This window comes from Ochlerotatus camptorhynchus, unplaced genomic scaffold (genome assembly GCF_037179485.1).
Source record: "Ochlerotatus camptorhynchus isolate MF236.1 unplaced genomic scaffold, CSIRO-AGI_Acam_v1.1 ptg000213l, whole genome shotgun sequence".
Lineage (NCBI taxonomy): Eukaryota > Metazoa > Arthropoda > Insecta > Diptera > Culicidae > Ochlerotatus > Ochlerotatus camptorhynchus.
The window spans coordinates 2705579-2726809 of record NW_027040703.1 but is presented as its reverse complement, the minus strand read 5'-3'; the positions used below and the strand labels follow the sequence as shown (position 1 = coordinate 2726809).

At 41.8% G+C, this 21231-nt stretch overlaps 2 protein-coding genes across 5 annotated transcripts in view; both read right to left on the bottom strand.

Moving 5' to 3' along the window:
• barc (RRM1_TatSF1_like and RRM2_TatSF1_like domain-containing protein barc) overlaps window positions 1-172 on the bottom strand; it is a 281458-nt gene extending 281286 nt beyond the window's left edge. The window contains exon 1 of the mRNA XM_065224665.1: window positions 34-172. The gene's annotated coding sequence lies outside the window, so the exon portion shown is untranslated. The remainder of the gene's footprint in view (window positions 1-33) is intronic.
• Window positions 173-6552: 6380 nt separating this feature from the next.
• Window positions 6553-21231, bottom strand: part of Pex7 (Peroxin 7) — a 44799-nt gene continuing 30120 nt past the window's right edge. For 3 of the 4 annotated variants that reach the window (XM_065224695.1, XM_065224698.1, XM_065224696.1), the window contains exons 2-5: window positions 8141-8346; window positions 7679-8071; window positions 7418-7620; window positions 6553-7352 (exon numbers count right to left, since the gene is read on the bottom strand). In XM_065224695.1, coding sequence (XP_065080767.1) covers window positions 7184-7352; window positions 7418-7620; window positions 7679-8071; window positions 8141-8341 — 966 coding nt within the window. In that variant the 5' untranslated portion in view covers window positions 8342-8346 and the 3' untranslated portion in view covers window positions 6553-7183. Of the gene's footprint in view, window positions 7353-7417; window positions 7621-7678; window positions 8072-8140; window positions 8347-12343; window positions 12996-21231 lie in introns of those variants that run through there. The other variant, XM_065224694.1, reaches the window with a different exon arrangement.

Sequence of the window (21231 nt, the reverse complement as noted above, 5' to 3'; positions counted from 1 at the left end):
TTTTATAATATATTCCACTGATAAAGAACCTACCTTTCACGAAAACTGCAGATTAAATGCAACGGAAATGCACTTACAATTACCGAGGGCACTTAAATGTTGTCACTATTCACGCAATTTCACGATTAGAAGCGATTTACCGGTATCGCTGCACGGAACTGCATCGCGTAAACAAAACAAACTGAACGGGCGTTCAGTTTACAATGCCCGAGTCAGCTGAAAATGACAGCGCATTGTTGCCAGCAATGCATCAGAGTTGGAAAGTGCGACAAAAAGCTCAGGTCTGTGCCATAACAAGGGAGGAAAAAAAAGCTCATATCACGGACGGTGAGATCAACTCAAAATTGAGTTGAATTCGGCTGAATTTTGTAAAAACTGGAGTAAAATTTCCACGATTTTTCTGGAAAAACTTCACGAATATGAGGAAAATCAACGAAAATTTCACTCAGTCTAGAAGAACACCACTCCTTCGATGTATGCAGTAGCGGGACCATCCACCCACCGCTATTTCTCGTTGATTTTTCTACCAAGAACGTAGATTTTTTGTGTGATTAGTGTCAACCATAAATTACACTGAACTTATTGCGGATTTCACACCTGATTAGACTCCTGCGCTAAAAATAAGTGCACAGTAATATTTTCGCACTGGTCATAAAAGTTAAATATGGAGCTTCTTAATGCTTTCTAGAGCTTTAATTCAACAGTGTAGCTTGCTATAGTAATGTTCTAAAGCTGTTACTGCTTTCAAACAAGTCGATTTTTAAATTTTCTGGCATGTGCGAAAATATTATTGTGCAATTATTTTTAGCGCAGGAGCAGGCATGGAAAATCATTTACACACTTAGATTTTTTTGCCGAGATGGGCACCACCGAGCAGCTCGGCATTTTATTTTGCTGTAAATTCAGCATAAAATATGTTTGTTAGCTGAGATCTCGGCAAAATTCCCGTTTGTTAGCTGAATCTCGGCAAGTTTGTCACTGAGATCCAGCAAAATAAAATGCCGAGCTGCTCGGTGGTGCCCATCTCGGCGAAAAAATCTAAGTGTATACATTCATTTCGTGCATTCATTTACATTCATTTGCCCCTAACTTTTTTTATTAACAGAGTTTCGCAAAATGATGTAAGTAGCTTTGGTAGGTTTTGTTATTAGCTACAACTTTTGTTAACAACTCAAATCCGTATCTCTTATGCATGACGAACCAGAGTGAACAGAAGCCACTACTGTTTTTCCGTGAATGTATTTTACATTCACTGAAAAACGGTAACGAGTTCTTCCCGCTCTAATTCATAATGCATAAGAGATACAGATTTGAGTTACTCACAAAAGTTGTAGCTTATAACAAAACCTACAAAAGCTCTATATACCATTTTGCGGAATTCTGTTGATGAATAAAGTTAGGGGCAAATGAATGTAAATGAATGCATGAAATGAATGTAAATGATTTTCCATGCCTGCGCAGGAGTCTAATTTGGTGCAAAATGCGCAATATTAATCATGTAAAATTTATCTGAAATCACACATAGCTATTTTCCATGTAGCTTTTCTCATAAGCAAATCACATGAATTCTCAATAATTAATTCTGGTAACATTCATTGTAACAATTACATAAATTGTATGTGAAATACCAATAATAGTTATTGGTTAGATTTTAATGAATTTTATGTGATTTTTTTTTAATGAATTCTGCATGATTTTGTTTTTGGTTTTTAAAAATATGTTTCTTTTTTTTCCTTTGGTTTGTTTTTTCCGTCGATCTTGTTTTCCGTGCTGAGCACCAATGCTACCGACGGGCCAGGAAGGCAGCTCCCACACCTGGCCCCTACCTATCGACCCATCAACTCATGAACCGGGGACCAACGGCTTTACTTCCCATCCGAAGGAAGGCGTGATCAGAGATGTTATGCCTCAGAACATCCCGGCGGTGCCGACTGGGATTGAACCCAGGCCTGCTGGGGTGAGAGGTAATCACGCTTACCACTACACCTCTATGAAAGTTTGACAGATAAAATAAGGGGTTCGTGGATTTTCCCATGTTTCGAGGGGTGCATCGATTAGCTTGGGACCGAAGAGAGTACCAGAGCTGAGCACGTTTCTTCGGAACCTACTAGTCTTAGAGCTACCTCTATGCTGGTACTCTCTTTGGTAATCGATACACCCCTCGAAACATAGGAGAATCCACGAATTCCTAATTTTATCTATCAATCATTCATAGCGAATCAAAACAAACATAGGGTAGTACTAGAATTTCGACTAGAATGGGGTACGCTTATAGATGTACTTGGGACCAATAGGCTAGTCAAGTAGTGAGCCAATTTAAAGTCATTAGTTTCCACGGGTTGTAGAAACTAAGTATAAATCACGCACTCCTGTTCTATCCCCTACCTAATTGGCAAAATAACGAAATCCATGAATATGCTATTACTTCATCATTACTTCATGAATATGCTGTTATGCCTTTGATTAGGGGTGATGCCTCGGGTGATGCATATATTATGTCACGCTCTAAAGGGGGAGGGGGGTCTAAGATTTTGTGACAAGCAATGGATTAGATATAGGAAAAACGTGACGATATGGGGAAGTGGGGGGGGGGGGGGGTTTGGGTTAATTTTTTCCTCGATTTAGCGTGACATAATTAATGCATGGGCCCTTACAGTTTAAGTCGTCGGTGTTCTGATGTCCAACTTTGAGCTGCTAAAAAGTATCTCAACTAGCTTTAAAATCGTTGAATAACTGAGTTCCACGCCCTAAAATAATAAGGCATTGCTATAATTTATCATAGATATAACTTTAATAAACGCTGTAAAACATCCGGTAAAATATTAAAAACCACCAACAGATTGATTCTCACTTCTTGAAAGCACTACCAAGCAGATTATCATTTTTTTCACATGTGCAAATCACATAATATTCAGCGGAAAACATACATAATCTGCGTTTATATGCAAAGTCATAATGAATTTTATATGTTTTTAACATGACATTTAATGAATTGCCATCATTATGAAACTATGTGATGTTTGTAATAAATATTATGTGAATATTGGTTCAGTGCAGTTACCTTAATAAAATTGTTATGGTTATTTTGCTTAACGACGTGTTCCGGGTATCAGCCAAACCTTCTGTGGAATGGTTATATGATTTGGGTTATGATAAGTTTATGGTATTTTTTTTATTAGGGTATCTTCAGAAAATGAGTTCAATTTGTTCAGGACAGCCGAAAATAGCGGTGAGTAGACGGTATTTATCGACCACTTGGTTTTTCTCATATTTGAAAAGTTTTTTCCTGGAAACGCTCGAAACATTTTACTCACTGTGTGAGCAAATCCGCTTTTGACAAAATTAAGTCGAATTCAACTTACTTTTGAGTCGGTTTCATCGTCCGTGCAAAGCTTTTGTAGCCATCAGCCAGCAATAAGCTGGATTACCGAGGTGAGCAATCGGTTGAGTTGTGTGAGTAATGCCCCTGTACGATACAAGCAATTAGTGACGTCACTACTTGCGTTTACTTGATTTTTTGGTTTACTAAACAACAATATTTCATGATCTGATTTACCTCTCTCTGTATACATTGACCTAAGAGGACCATCACTGAAAAGGAAACTAATACCTTGTACAGACGTACAAAGTTCACTGTTGTACTACCATTGTACTGCTTTAAGCTAGTACCACAAATTGTACGTTTTGAGGTACTGGATTAAAGAAGTACAACGGTACTAATTTGTATGTCTGTCTGTGGCGAGGTCTGTGGTAAATATAACTCAGTGAGAGAGTCACTTCTCATTCGTTGGAGAAATTTCTAAAAGCACGCGAAAAATTACCTACGTTTATGGAAATTTCTCCATACGAATGAGTAAAAGTGACTCACTCTCTGAGTAAGGTTCGTCATCAAAAGTGGATTTATTCAAAAGTGAGTGGAATTTTCCGGGTTTTTCTAGGAAAAAATCTCAAACATAAGATAGAGGATTCACTTAGTCGATTGGTATACAGTAACCCCACCGACGAACCGACGTGACAGCTCATCTAAGCTACTTTCAAATTCGTGCCCAAGACGCAATATTTAAAATACGTTAAACACAACCTTTTTTTTTTTTTTTTTTTCTTTTTTTTTTGTGATTTTTAGCCGTAGGCTAGTTCATCACATAATAATAGTTAAACACTACCGACATCTACTCATCCGATCACGTCATAACATGAGCAAGGACACGAACCCACGTATAATTTATATTGCCTTGGTTTGCGTCTCACCTCGTTTGACATATCTGATCGCCCGTTTGAAAGTTCGAATTGTGGACACACGAAATGCTCCTGTGGCATGTCAGTTCGTCGGTGGTAACCCCTCCATATGGTGGGTGGTTCCAGCCTACTAAATTTTGAGTGGTTCTGATCGTCCGTGTGTAAGAAAGTATCACGAAAGCTTTGGACGGACGACAAATCGAGCACTGTATTGGTACCGTAAGACGGGGTGACATTGTATGTATGTAAGGTAGCCACCATCCCTTCAAAGATCCGGTAAGACGGAGTGACATTGGGCCAAAATTGAACAAATCAAGCTGAACATTGCATTAGGGATGGTCCATTAATTATGTCACGCAAATATGGCCCATTTTCAACCCCCCTCCCCCCTTTGTCACATTTTTTGTATGAACCTTAAATTTTTTTTTTTTGTATGGCTCGTCACAGTCTTCAAACCCCCCCTCCCCCTTAAATGTGTGACATAATTAATGGACGACCCCTTAGGTCCTAAGTAACATTGACAGATTCTCTTCGTCGACTTTCTCTTTGTATCCCCACGGCCATGTAAAGACATTCCCAGGTATTTTCAACCCAATGAGTCTGAGTTCAATCCCAGCCGAGGTCGGTGGGATTTTTCTGAGGTATAAAAATCTCTGGTCACGTCTTCCTTCGGAAGGGAAGTAAAGCCGTTGGTCCCGGCTCATGTGTGTGTGTTGAATGGGTGCGATATCCTACGCAGGTGTGGAAGCTGCCTTCCTGCACATTCGATTGTCGTCAATGGATGGCAATCGATGTCCGTCGGTGATTGGCACTAGATTGCGGAACAGAGACCGACGTTAAATAAAGGAAAGAAGAAGAAGGTATTTTCAGCACACAGATCGATAAAAGAAGTTTTTATCTAGCATCTAATACGGCAAACACATCAAGAAACGGTTATATCAGGCATAACATTTGATAACGGCACAAAAGCATTTGTAAACAAACTTTCTAAGGCCATTTACACGCGAACGAAAGTACGCCCACGCAAACCAATACCACTTTCGGAAAGGTTATAGTTGCCCCTATCCGATGATGTTGTTGGTTTGCGTGGGCGTACTTTGTTTCGCGTGCAAAGGGCCTTACAAAGTTTGTTTACAAATGCTTTTGTGCCGTTATCAAATGTTATGCTCAAGTTATTAACGAAAGAGAAAGTCGACGGAGAGAATCGATCAACGTTACTTAGGACCGAATGCAATGTTCAGCTTGAAATGTTTATTGGTTGAATGGTTGAATTCAACATAATTGTGTCAAAAGTGCACTGAAAAAAGTTTTCACTTAGTTTCTATTAGGAACACACATAGTATTTTTCCAATAACAAAAATAATGATTTTTATCTGAATATCACATAGCATAAGAAATTCTATATGAAAAATCATATAGATTTCAGTGGACACACAACGTTCATGTGATTTAGTGGTGCAATTTCCAATTATGGTATCACATGAAAGTTATGTGAGATTCACATGGATATTTTCCACACACATGTGATTTATTTTATGAGTGTGGATTTGCTCACAAAGTCAGTAAACTTTTTCGAGTTTTTCCAGGAAAAACTTCTCGAATATGACGAAAATCGAGAGAGGTTTCACTCAATCTATTAGTATACTCCTAGACAGAGCAAAATATTCATCGATTGTGTTCATATTCGAGAAGCTTTTCCAGGAAAAACTCGGAAATTTTTTCTCACTTTGTGACCAAATCCACTTTTGACAAAATTATGTTGAATTCAACTCACTTTAGAGCTGATTTAATCGATCTTGTCCGGTCGATCAGACCTACTCAAAATTGAATCGAGTCGCATCTATAAACATTCTTCAATGTTGGCCCAATGTCACCCCGTCTTACGGTACCAATACAGTGAGTGAAACCTCCATAAATTTTCATAATATTCAAGAAGTTTCTGCTGGAAAAGCCCGGAAAATTCAACTCACTGTTGAGTAAATCCACTATTGACGAAATTGAGTTGGTTGATCGACCGTGCACGCAGAAAAAGCTTCGCTCCTAGCGGTGGGTACCGAAAACCAGCGGCTGCACTGGCAATAATAAGTATTAGTAATTTGAATCGTTATTAGTATGTTATTAACCCTTATGTGTGTGAGGAATTTATTGCTTTTTTCCACACCGTGTTATTCAAACGGGAACTGGGCACTCGGGTACTCCGTCACGCACAGAACGGTTGAACATCCGCTGCATTAAAGATTAGCAACATATTCCGCTTTAAGTTTGTAGAATTTATGGAGATGTCTTAGGCAACAACAAACATTACATGGCACATCATAAATTTGCCAAAACATGTAAAATATCAAGTTTTATTTAAACTATACTTTTTTTTCAAAGGACAATACATTTGACAACAGAAGTATCGAATAATTTCCAGAACATTAGAATTTTGTTTGAACTTAGAAAACATTTTCGCTAATTTTGACCTTTTAACTACAACTAATTGATACCTTGTAAGTACGTACACGTAAATAAAATAGAAAACAATCTTACAGTTTAATATAAACCATCGCCCTTATAACTTAAAGTGACTCGAATCTCCTTACGACTATTTTTGGCATACCATCACAAACCCATATTACCCCCATATGACACGGTTTTAAATTTTGCTTCCATTTTACACCGAGTGACCAAAACATCTAATTTTTGTTTTTACATTAACCGATAGTTTGTTTGTTTTCCTCTTTGTTCATCTATATTACAATTATGTACCTGCCCGGATAGCAATTTTCATTTTTGCTAAAATAGTTCAATAATATGTCCAATAGTTGTTCGTTTTTAGACTACTTAATTCCTAAATCACAATTTGGTTTACCGTTTTGTCGCATTCTCGAATCTATAGATTGGGTTAAAACCGTTCCTCATCAATATTAAAAACCTTGCCTGGCGTGGCACGGTGCGTTCGGCATTAGATCTTCTCCGCCAAGCAGTCCGGTTTGAAAACATGCACCAACGAGTCCCAGCCACAGTCGGCAAGCTGATTTGGTCGTCTCCGGTTCCAGTCCAATCCGTAGGTGAACTCCGAATGATGCTTGATTGTTTCCATGGCTTCGTTGGTCTTCTTAAAGTCCCAGATTCTGGAAAGGTGAAAGACGAACAGAGATTTAGAAATTGCTTGTATTTGGATTGTGTCTTAACATACCGCGTAGTGAAATCATAACCCACGCTGGCCAATACCGACAGATTGTGTGGTGAGAATTGTACTTTTCTTACGGCAAACTCGTTGCCCTTGAGTTCGGCTATCGGAATACCAAAGTTGCGTAGATCCCATATTCGGATGAGACCATCCGAAGCACCCGTTGCCAAGACGTTGGAATCGTGCTTGCACCAGTCCACTGTTAGGACCTAGAAATGAAAATTTTATTTATATATTTGGACAGAAAATGGCCTTCCGCTAACAAACCTCTCCCTCATGAGCCTTGATGCTTGCTATCGGTAGATCATAGCATAAGATATCCCAAATCTTCAGCATACCATCGCCGCTCACACTGGCAAATGTGTTGGGAATATGCGACGCAAATACGGCATTGTAGACTAGCTGCGTATGCCCAATGTAGGTACTGAGCGAATGATTCCGTATTGGATCCCAGATCTTTACGGTGCTGTCCCAGCTGGCACTGATGAACAGCTGTTCGTAGGGCACCTTGCTCCAGTCGACGCTGTAGATTTCCTTCTTGTGTTCCCGGTAGACCATGTGCGGAGCTCCGTTGTTGGCACTCACACTGGTATTCCACAGTTGAACACTTCCATCCCCGGAACCGGACACCACAATCTCCTGGTTCGATTCGGACCATGTCTAAAATAATAATTGAAAATTCGATTAATTTTCTTTGACTTGAAATGTCCACGGATGACGCAAAATTACCACATCAAACAGTCCGTCAGTCCAGTGATGGGTTCGCTTTTCAACGATTGAATTATCGTCCGGGGACAGTTCCAGGAAGTAGAGGGTTCCTCCACCGGCCAGCCCATAGAACTGACTGGATGCCACCACGAACTGGTCCGGGTTGAAGGGGGAGAAACGGACGCTGTAACCGTGCCGGTTGGTGGTGAAGAACGTTGACATCGTAACTGGAAGGAAGAAGTGAGAAAGGAAGCATGAGAAATTTGATGATGGTCATTGGCTGTAAGTTCAGGTTCCATGGTTTTCGGTGGCATTCATATTTAATTAATATGCATGGTATTTAAATTGAGTTATCGTCAAATTGATGTGATAATACCCCTACTTGGATATACATACATATAGGGCAGCTAACCAAATAATTCATACTAAAAGTGAGGGTCAGATGGACACCACATAAAACAGAATAACAAACTGGTCTGGCCGAATTCGGCAATACCTTAATTTCATCAGGGGGTTAAACATAAAGACCTTGGACCTTAAAATTTTGCAAATCGATCCTCTGAAACATCATTAGGGAGGGTCAACATTACAACCCCATGCACCCTATTGCTCTTTTCATGCGTAGTGAGGTCCCCAAAAACTGTATAAAATTTGAGTGAATTTGCTTATGATTATGATTTGCGGAAGGATGTTTAATTTTGTATGGAAAAATGTATGGGAAATGAAACGAAACTAATCATTTACTGATCAAAAAAATAGCTCAATTTTGACCTAACCACAGATTTAGATTGGGAATACATGTGCGTAGACAAACACTGTGATTATTTTTTATTTCAATAAAGACTGGAACGCGCAAAAATTGGTCGACAAAAAATCGTTTCTTTCAGTCAAAATTCATATCACAAAAATCATCTTATTTTTCTTTTGGTAGTTCAATTCATATATTTAAAGGAAAACATGTTCGTTTATTCTTTTGGTTTACCAAATCCGAACTGCCGTACTTTCCGCTTAGTCCCTTCCATTAAATTTTGCACAGTGGTCTCATCGACCTTATTCGCCGCCGAACGCCAGTTAGATTTAAACTGGTGCTCGTTTTCCATGAATTTATTAGTTTTTTTTTTTTTTTTTTTTGAGGTTCCGTTTGACCAAGGCCCAATATCTTTCGATAGGGCGGAGATCTGGGCTGTTGGAATGGTTGTGGTCTTTGGGTACCACAACCATGTTGTTCGCATCGTACCACTCGATTGCCTTTTTCCCATAGTGGTAGCTCACCAAGTCCGGCCAAAACAGCACAGGTCTATTATGTTGCTTTAGGAATGGTAGCAGCCACTTTTCCAGGCACTCCTGGGCGTAGATCTCTTGATTGATGGTTCCCGTAGTAATGAAAATGCCGGTTTTTAGACCACACGTGCATATGGCCTGCCAGACGAGATATTTTTTCGGGAACTTGGTTTGATGGTGTTGAAAATTTCAGCCACCTTCCCTTTTTCTGATGCGGTATAAAACTCCTGTCCCGGAAGCTGCTTGAAATCCGTCAAGTTTCGTCATCCATGACGACACAGTCGAACTTTGTGAGCAGATTCGTATACAGATTTCGGGACCGCTGCTTTGCCGACGTGTTTTGTTTGTAATCTCGGTTCGCCACCTTCACCATCTTAAACGTCGACAACCCGGCTCGTTTCTTGGCTGCACAGTAGTATGGGAGCCATTGAGCTTGCCAGCGACGTCCCGGATGGAGAGCTTATATATCACCGCCACCATCTTCGTCGTCACTGCCACGTCCGGATTACGATTATCGCCCCTTCCAGGCTTCCTGGCGGTCGACAGACGTTCCCCGAACACTTTTAAAACGTTTGTCACGGTTGATTTGGCCATATCTAGCAATTTTGCCAACGTTGGATTATCTTGCTGCGCGAGCAAAATTTTGACACTTCCAAATGCAGCATTTCAGGTTTTTTTAATGTATTTTTAACAGAAATACACCAATTTGAAGTTGACCAATTTTTGCGCATTCCAGACTTTACAACGTTCATAAAACATTATTGCCATCTGTTGAACAGACTGTGGAAGGCAATGCGCTCAACAGATGGCAATAGTCAAGGGCGTAGCTAGGGTTCGAGCTAAGGAGAGGCGAAAAAAAATTACTATGGAAAATTTGGTTGAATGCCATTTCACCAGTAGTGTTCAAACATCAAACTCCATGGCTGTTGACTGTGCGCACACATTACCAACAAACAATAATTGAAACCAACCTGTTAAATGAGTGAACGATGAAGGTCTATGTGGAATAACTTTGATGAAGACTGCAAATTGATTTGACTACTGTGCAAAAATTTTTTTTACTTCGATCAAGTGCTTCACATCTACCTAAAAACTCATATGAAGAACAACATGTGAAAAGGGCATACAAGCTTTTTGTAAACAAACCTTCTTATGCCCTTTTCTCGCCACCCATATGACACCAACGCAAACCATCAACATCGCCGGATAGGGGAAGGTTTCCCCTTCCCGATGATGTTGTTAGTTTGCGTGGGCGACCCTCGGATGGCGAGAAGAGGGCCTACAAAGGTTTGTTTACAAAAAGCTTGTATGCCCTTTTCACATGTGGCTCTTGATATACCGTATGCGTGATAATGTTTGCACCATCTTTCAAATAAGGTTCCCGTTTCACCTGTGCATTCAATGCCTTGGTTTTCTTTGCATGCACGTAACCTATAACTCATACCGTAGTAGACTGTGTACAAAAGAAAATGATATACTTAGTTTGACAGTTGCACCATGACGAAGTGGCAGCCTATTCGTGATTTGTCCCACGCGCAAATGTCGCAAAACTACATTTCAATCGCCGTGGGAGTGTCCCGGTGGACCTTCAAAAGGGTTTTAGACCGAGAAAAGAAAGGACAACTATCCGCGAAGGTGGCCACAGGTCGTCCGAGGTCAGCTCGGGTTCCGAGGGTTATCGCAGCTATCAAAAGGAAGATTCGAGTAAATCCAGTGAACGCATAAGGAAAAAGGCTAAGGAACATGGGATCAGTGACTTTACGGCACGGAAGATCGTAAAGGAAGATTGCGGGGCGAAGTTTAGGGCACGGAAAAAAACTCACATGATTACCAACCGCATCCGGGAGCTACGAGTCGAACGATGCCAGAAAATCTTGAACTTCCTTTAGCGAAAAAATCCGGTAATCCTGTTCACCGACGAGAACATGTTTACCGTCGATCCCGTATCAAATTCCAGAAACGACCGGTATATTAGTTCTCTTCCGTTAAAAGACGTGGCTGACGAGCACAAGAACGTGTATCTGACTAAGCATCCTGCAAGCGTTAGGGTGTTTGGATTGGTGGCTTCCGATGGCAAAAAATGGACCCGGTGTTCATTCCAGAAGGCGACAAGGTCAACACGGAGGTCTACATCGGGATTTTAAGTAAGTATGTTCTTCGGTGGATCAAAGAACAGTACGGTCCGAAGACAAATGTTGTATTTCAACAAGATGGGTTTTCTTGCCGCACCTCGAACCGCACTCAGTAGTTTTTGCAGGAACATCTTCCGTTCTGGGCGAAGGAAACGTGGCCGCCATCCAGCCCCGATCTTAATCCGCTGGAATACTCAATATGGCACGTCATGAAGGCCATGGCCTGTTCTAAACGCCACCTGAGTACAGCAAGGCTCAGACAAACATTGACCCGTACCAAGTTATGTCATAAACCGCAATTGTTGCAACAAAGATTGCAAGCAATTTAACCGTTTTATTTTCACCTTTATCAGAGACTTTAGCGTGGTAGTCATCGCAAGAGTTTTGTCTTTATTGTGTTGGTTGTTCTCTCTGTGTTGATTCCCTGCTTATAAGAGCCAACAACAACCATATATTAACCTAAAGATTGCAAATTTTACCATACAAAAACAATAAATTAAAAGGGGTTTAACCATTGCATTTTTCGCAAAAAAAAAATGATACATAGAATTTATTGTTAAATGTACATCTACTATAAGTTCTATGGAACATAACATTATATTTGATTGTATTTCAATTTTAATTAACCATAGCTTTTATGCTGTGAACAATTGGTTTTATTGCATTGTGACAATAAGTTGTATTGTATTACTATGATTTTTTTTTCATTAGTAACGTTTTTTAAATTCATAACTTGCATTTTTTTAAATTAATCCGGATTTCTAAGATGATCAATTCACCCCCACTGAACCCCACAATCCCGTAAACTTACACCGATTGCGCCGCACGTCGTCGCTCGTCGATCCACAACGTTCACTCGATATAGCAAAAGCACTACTAACAATCCAATTCAACGAAAACAAAACAATGTAATACCGAAAAAAAAAGACCTCTAGCAACCACTACTCCAACTGTCCGATTCCAATCTCATCGTTTCCATTCATTCACACACCGTTAAGGATTTGTTATTCCATCAAAAATAAATTCCAAATCATTTGGAAAGGCACTCTGACGATCCACGCACGGTTGAGAAAGTATCTGCCTATTGCACTTTTTTCCATGGACCTTGAGATGACCAAATAAACGTAGCAAAACAATATCAAGAGCCACTACACAGTCAACGATGGAATGCTCTAGCTCGAATGCACGTTTTCGGTATCAAAACACAACTCCACTCCAAAAGACGGCGACGACGATGACGAAGAAGATCCGATGGACCAACCGCGAGACTGCCCAAGGTCAATATCTGGCAGTTGCTGTGGACATTGCGATTTCACGTCCAGGTTCACCGTCGTAGAGCAGCAGCTTTTAGGCAGAACGAGCGGCAGCAATCGCGTATCTTGCTGAACGACACGGGAGATTAGATTCCGAAAGTAAGCAGAAGCTGTAGGGTAGTATGGCTTTCATTATTTATTAAACAACACCACATCGTCGTCACCGTCGTCGACGTCTTCCTGGTATGGAAGCAAAAAGGTATCAATGTGAAAGCCAAAAGTTGATAGCACAGTGCGAAGTTGACGGTCTACCGGCGCGCGGCAAGCGTGTGGTGGTTGATGATGATGGACCTGTGCGCACGGGGTTCGGATAAGTGGACATCATTTCCTTCCGCATTAGGGCTTATACAACTTCTTGTTGGACTGTTTTATTTTTGCACCCGAAAGTGAAGGAGCTGTGAAACGGAACTTAGTAATCGAACTGCGTACTAGACGGTTAGGTAGTTGGTGACTGTAGCGAATGGGCTAGCAGGGCACTCCACGTGCGTTTTGGAGCTCGTATGCGAACTTGTAGATATGATGGTGTGTTCTCTGTCGTAACTTGGCGCGCGTAAGATGAAGCACCGATTGACGGTGGTGATGGTGCGCCACGACACGACTAACTATATGGGTGTATCGCAGTCTCGCGTGGTGTTATTGTATGTTTTTCCATCCTGCTTGATTGGATTGGGCTTATTTGGATGTGTGAATTTAGTGAAATGTGGCGTATTTGCGGAATCATTGTGTGGGATAATTGGGCACTTTGGTGTTACAATCATTTTCTTCTATTATCTTGTAATTAGGACTACAGCAAAAAATATCGTTATAAAATTTATTGAAGATAATGTCAGATAAACACTTTTGACATGACATGTACATAGTGCAGCAAATACTACTTCATGACATCATGATGGTGAGATTATATAGCAATTACGATGAGATTATCAATCCATTTAATGAGCTAGTTTGTTGGTGATTCGGGGTGAAACGGACACTTTAAGGTGAAACGGTACGTCATGCAGCAATGACTGTCCTCACAATCAGTAACTAAACATGTTCTGGTATCTATAAAATAGTACATGACTGATTAAATACCTTAACATATGGATCAGAATTGTGTAAATAAGAACTGGATACATATTATAATACTTTTCCACCAAAATACCGTTCCGATTCAAATTTCGGACACTTTCATTTTTAATTAAATATTACATCCAGTTAGAAACAAAGTAATAATGTGAGATGATCGTGGAGGGCACTAGTCAAAAAAATTTAAAATTTACAAGACATGTGGATCATATTCGACCGAGATAATCAACTTTTAAAAGTGTCCGAAATTCGAGTTTAAGTGTCCGAAATTTGAATCGGCACGGTATGTTCAATTCATTCACGCGATCGAAATAAATATATGAAAAAAATTCGACCAGTCGCTTTTGCTCTGCTCAAGGCACGAACTATCAATATGTACCTGTTTTCACTAGCTTTCATTATTCGGAACCACACTAAAAACAATCACGGCACGTGTTACTAAAGATACACTTTCAAACTAATCTTCTTTCAAAGCAAATTGTCGGTTAATTAATATTTATATTCAATTTTATCGTTAAAAACGCAAGTCATGGATAAATTTCGAAGATAAAACTGTTTTGTTTACCATTTTCCTACACACCGCATAACGAAGGTGTGTGTAGGAATGATCAATCATCGTATCCAGTGTTGTCGATTTACGTGCAACCGATTGTGAAAAAAAAACTATGCTTTTATCAAGGTTTTTATTGCGTTTAGAGGTGCTGAAACTGTGTTCAACTACGAAGCTAGCCCTCAGAAATGTTTAAATCGACACATTCTGTTTGTGAAGAAAAATCTAAAAGTCAATGAACCTACAAATCTTCAATAGAAAACAAATCCAACGTTCAAAATCATAAGGGCCTAACTGCGATAATCGATTTTCTCTTTGAATTACTGCAGTTCAGTTAACCAATTTTACGAAATGTTTCGTATGATGTGCTATAAGAGGCTTATATTGATTTTATATTGGCTCGTAAAATCAAAAGCAAACGCACCGAGAACTTCTCGGCTTGCAGTTGCTCATTACAGCTAAAATTCTATTTTTCGTAATTATGCTCGGATAGCAGGGTTCATTGATAACTTTCCATCTGTCAAATTTTAACCAAAAGTTAAAAAAAATTCGCCAAATGGTTCAGAGCCTAAACAACTTGTTAATTTTACCATTGATTTAGCATAGGGCGCTAAGGCCGCTGCCATAGTGGGAGCGAAGAAGCGCGCTTAGCGTTCTATACAAAAGAATTCTTATTATTTATATTAATCCTAACTCTTTTGACGTAGAACTACGTCTTTGTCGACTATACTGGGGTGCAAATCAAAAAATATGTGTGGTGAAGGAGTGTTAGGTTTTGAACGCTTGTAACTTTGTCATTTATAGATGAAATTAAAAACCAAATACGCCAATCGATAGGATATTACATTACGAACCTGTTGAAATAAATATTTTTACAATTTTTTTTTTGCAATTAAACTTTTGAAAATGTACAAATGATAATTATATCACTGATTTCATGAAATAAGCCTTTTTCCCAAACCCAGTCATCATAAACGAATACCACTTGGTTGCACATCATTCTGCTTGAACCTGAAAAGCGCTGAATCAGCGCTGCTCTCATGCTATTGCTCATTACCGCTTCGGACGGCGTGGCACTAGGTCCTGCATCAAGCAGGACTAGGTTAGCGGCTAAAGGTGGATCACGGCGTATCCACCCCACAATGAGGAATGAGACTTGAAAAAACGTGCATGTAAAACCCTCTCCCGCTTAACAACCCCCTCCCCCTCCCCCTTAACAATAACCCGAAAAAGACATGGACATTGTATGAACAATTAATTTTTTACATGCATAGCTAACATTTTCAAAAAAAAATATTGCTTAATAGGAGACATACACTCGATGAATTACCAAGAACTGACAGTAAAACATATCTGGTACCTCTATATATGCAATTATATTAACATCCAAAGTCCATCCTCTTTTACATATTCTGCACAAAAGAAACATTTTGCTCCGCCCTAGGTTCTGAACCTGAAAAGATATAAAACAGCGCTGCTGTCATGCTTTTCCTCAACAACATTCTCTGCTTGAACGTCAAGCAGTACAGTTCGGTCTTTGCTCGCTCTGTCGAGTTGTTCTAAAGTTTCTAGTTTGTTCCAAACATTCGCAGTTTAATCGCGTCGTCAGTAGTGTCGGTCGCTTCGTGTGATGGGAAGACAGCGCTCCCGGAGCAGGCTCCGAGAGAAAACGGAGAAGAAGAACAGCGGTGAGGGTAGCTTGAGTGTACCTATTTCGAATAGGTACGCTACTCTTCCCACCGATGTAGGGAATCCCACCTCAGCCACGGTGAAGCGGTCTAAGAAGAGGAAGAAAAATCAAGGCCAGTCCGATGGTGCGAGTGGACGGGACGATGCCACCGCGACGAACGTCAGCGTCATTGGTGATTTCGGTGATGCCGTCGACAACGAAACTGCTGCCAGCCCGAGTGCAGCAAAAATGAAGCTTCCTCCACTGGTGGTGAAGCAAGTCCCACTCAACACGCTGATTGGCGATCTTTCATCGCTGGGCGTTGCAGCTGAGTATAAGCTCGGCAGGATCGGCACCAAGGTGATGCTCCGAACCAAAGCGGAGTACGAAGTGGCCGTGAAATATCTGAAGGATACCAAGGCGGAATTCTTCACGCACGACATCCCCGGTGAGAAGCCCTTCAAGGTAGTCATCAGGGGCCTACCAAACTTCGACCCCAAGATGGTCGAAGCCGAAATCAACCGGTACAAGCTAGCCCCAATCGCTGTCTTCCGAATGACAAGGAGAGATGAAAACGTGAAGACGTACCCGGATTGTCTTTTCCTGGTGCACTTCCAGAAAGGGACGGTGACGCTCAATGCGCTACAAGCCATCCGATCGATCTACTCCATCATCGTACGGTGGGAGCCATACCGTGGTGGTCATCGTGACGTAACGCAGTGTCAGAGGTGCCTCAATTTTGGACACGGTACCCGCAACTGCAACATCAAGCCACGCTGCAGCAACTGCGCTCAAGAACACGCCACTTCCAACTGCCCTGCGGATGGAGCCGTGGCGATAAAAATGCGCTAACTGTGGTGGTGCACATCAAGGCTCTGACAGACAGTGCTCCAAACGCGAGGACTTCAAACGCATCCGAAAGCTGGCGTCAAGCAACAATCAACCAGGACGCAAGAAGGACAAAACCCCATCATTCAGGACGGAGGATTTTCCGCCTCTTCGTGCTCCCCAGCAAAGGCAAGCGAATTCGCGGGTGCAACCCGCCCCCCCTCAAGAAGCTTCCGGTGATTCTGCTGGTCAAAGCTCTCCATCCCCCCCTGGATTCTGGAGACAACCAACAGCGCAAAACAACAACCCCGATCTGTTCACAGCGGATGAACTGATGGAAATTTTCGTCAACATGTCCGGTGCTCTTCGTAAGTGCCGCAATAAGCCCGAACAGATCCAAGTGCTCGGTAAGTTCATCATCCAGTATGGCGTCTAAACCGCTAACTATCGTCACCTGGAATGCTTGCTCTGTAAGAGCAAAAAAGATTGAGCTTGCCGACTTCCTCCGCAAGCACAGCATCGACGTGGGCCTTCTAACCGAGACCCATCTAAAGTCCGGCGACAGCTTCTGGTTGCCTGACCATAACACTATCCGGCTTGATCGCACCAGCTCCAGGGGTGGTGGTGTTGCGGTCGTCGTCAAGAAAGGAATAAAATACCACACTCTGTCCCATATCCGCACCACTATCATCGAGGCCCTTGGTGTGGAGGTGAAGTCGTCGACTGGATACGTCCAGTTCATCGCCGTCTACTGCCCTCGACAGTGTGCCGCCAGCAGTGGACTAGCGGCTAAATTCAAGAAGGACCTGTCCACCATCACCCGTACCGGTTCCCGCTTCGTAGTTGGAGGAGATCTGAATGCTCGCCATGAGGCCTGGCGGAACTACCAGCAGAACCAGAACGGTCGTCTCCTGTTCGACCACTCACAGCATGGGCTGTATTCCGTTTGGTTTTCGGATGAACCAACATTCATCTCACCGGCGGGCAACCCATCGACGCTAGACCTGTTCCTGACAAATATCGGCTTGTCCAAGCCGGTAGCCTTGAACGAACTCAGCTCCGACCACCAACCGGTGGTGGCTGAACTGGACTGCAACGTGGCTCCTGCTTCAAGCCTGCGCAAGGACTACCATCGCGTAAACTGGGCCCAGTTTGGACGCGTGGTAGACAGGCACATCATCGACAACCCGCCGCTTGACACCGTTGAGGACATCGACCGAGCGTTGGAGGGACTCCACCAAGCCATAACCGTGGCTGACGAGGCGTGCGTCCGACGAGTTCCTGTGAGGGGTAAGTTTATTGCCATTGATTCCCACACCCAACTTTTGATTCGCCTGAGAAATGTTCGTAGACGCCAGTTTCAGAGGACTGGAGATCTGGGCAAAAAACGTGAAATGGCTGATCTGAACAGACAGATTGCTTCCAGAATGGACTCACTCCGAAATGAAAGTTTCGGGCGTGTTGTCCAGAATCTGGACGACCGCTCCAGACCATTCTGGAAGGTAGCCAAGGTCCTGAAAACTCATCCCAAACCCATTCCACCTCTCAGAGTCGAAAATGATGACGATCGGCTTTTAATCACCCCACAGGAGAAAGCAAATGCGATCGGCAAGCATGTCGCTTCATCGCATTTGCTTGGCTCGAATATCCAAAGTCCGCTCGAAGATCAGGTTGCGCAATGCGTTCAAAACCTAGATGCCTCCCCTTGTGTCGTGCCTCCGGCGGATATGATTACAGTACAACAAATTTGCTCAGCGCTGAAATGCACCATGAACATGAAGGCTCCCGGGTTTGACGGTATATTCAACTTGATCTTGAAGAGACTCAGCATGAAAGTGCAGTCTCTTCTAACCGCTATCTTCAACAGATGTTTGGAACTGCACTACTTTCCAAGTATCTGGAAAGTAGCAAAAATCATACCAATCCGCAAACCCGGTAAGGATCCAACATTGCCTTCAAGCTACAGACCAATCAGCCTCCTTTCAGCGCTGAGCAAATTGTTCGAGAAACTCATTCTCAATCGTTTGCTCAAGTTTGTCGAGGAAAATAACATTCTCCTTCCGGAACAGTTTGGATTCAGAAAGGGGCACTCCACCAATCATCAGCTAGTACGGGTGATGAATAACATCCGAAGTAACAAAGCTGTATCCAAGTCCACAGCCATGGCCTTGTTAGACGTTGAAAAGGCGTTTGACAATGTTTGGCATGACGGACTTGTGTACAAGCTTTGTAACTTCAACTTCCCATTACATCTGGTTAAAATCACCCGTAACTACCTTCAGCAAAGGTCGTTTAAGGTATCGTTGAATGGTTGTCTTTCCGACACGTTTTCCATCCCAGCAGGAGTGCCGCAAGGCAGTCTGCTGGGCCCCTTGCTTTACAGCATTTATACTTCCGACATTCCTCCCCTTGGAGACGGTTGCGTGTTCTTCCTGTTCGCAGATGATACCGCAATAGCCGTCAAAGGAAGGATGCCTCGCGAAATAACGAACAAACTTCAACGATGCCTTAACGCCTTTGCTGATTATGCCACCACGTGGAAAATTAAAATCAATCCCTCCAAAACACAAGCGATCATGTTCCTACATCGGCAATCGCCCAAACTGAAACCGGCTCCATCTTGTACTGTAATCATGGATGGCACAAGGGTTGAGTGGTCCGCCGAAGTAACCTATCTCGGGATGTTGATCGATGAAAAGCTCCTCTTCCGTTCGCATGTAGAGAAAACTGTAGTCAAGTGTTCTACCTTGGTTAGGTGTCTGTATCCGCTGATTTGCCGCAGATCCCGCCTCTCAAGGGTGAACAAACTGGCCGTCTACAAACAAATCATAGCACCTGCGATCCTCTACGCAGCTCCGGTGTGGGAATCATGTGCACAGACTCACAGGAACAAAATTCAGGTCGCTCAGAATAGAGTGCTGAGGATGGTTCTTGATCGTCCTTTTGACACTAGAATAACAAATTTACATGAAGAGGCAGGCATTGCCAAAATAGATTCCAAAATTAACGAAATTAAGACTAAATTTGCACAAAAATGTAATTTATCAGAACATGCTTTGATAAGCAATTTGTATATAGTAGGTTAGGTGTATATAGTAGTTGTAGATTAGTTGTAGTTGTAAATAGTAGTTATAAGTAGACTCCTTTTTCCAATTCAAATCAAACCAATCCCACCAAGGTGGTCATACTTTAAAATAGGCCTGATAGGACTAGAAACTGTAAATAATAATTAAAATCTCACTGTACTAAAGTTGAAAAGACGCATCTGTGTCACTTGAAAAAATTCATACATGTAAACCACACAAACACAAGAAATAAAGATCATTTAACTGTTAAAAAAACTGCTTTTCCTCATTGTCGCTTCGGACGGCGTGGCACTTGGTCCTGCAGTAAGCAGGACCAAATCAGCGGCTAAAGGTGGATCACGGTGTGACCACAATGAGGAAAAGTAATAAGTAAACCCCCTCCGCCTTTCACATTAACCCTCTCCCTCCCCCCTTCACAACAATCTCCCCCCCCCCCATTCATCAATAACCTGTCCTAACACACCCCCCCCCCCACCCCTCAACAATAACCCGAAAAAGGCATAGACTTTCACGATCTTTTTTTTCCGGGAAATAAATTTGAAACAAATCACAATCATTAGTAAAATCAGAAGTTTTTCCCTTAATTTCTTCCCACACCAAAACTTTCAAACTAGTACATATACAAACCATATGTGACCACACATACTATTCATTTGCGTATAAATTTCATGTGTACTTCTGAGTGGATTCTGTTTATGTGTGGTCAAATGAAAATCATGTGGAATTTCACATGGATATTTGTCAAGAAAAATGTGTGAATTGTTTTGAATCAACCATAACCAAAACATTGAAATACTTGAAAATTTTAAGATAAAGTATAATAGTCAAAAATGCATGAAAAACGTCAATTTTGTGTGGTTCTACGTCATACTGCGGTCGTGTCTAGGACACAACCCTTTTTTTTTTTTAAACTTTATTAAAGAGATTTTTAGCCTTAGGCTAGTTCATGTCTAAATCCTAACACTCGATTTCACGCTTCGTGTGCCTCTTCAATCATTATGGCAGCGGCCTAAACAAATCAAGCGTAACCATTCAAATCGACGTATCTGCTTTTGTAAACAAACTCTTCAATCGACGATTTGTCGTAACTGCTAACTCACCCACGCAAACAAACACCATCAACAGGTACGGGAAAGTTTCGCCTACTAGCTGGTGTTGTTAGTTTATGTGAGTGAGCTTGCAGTT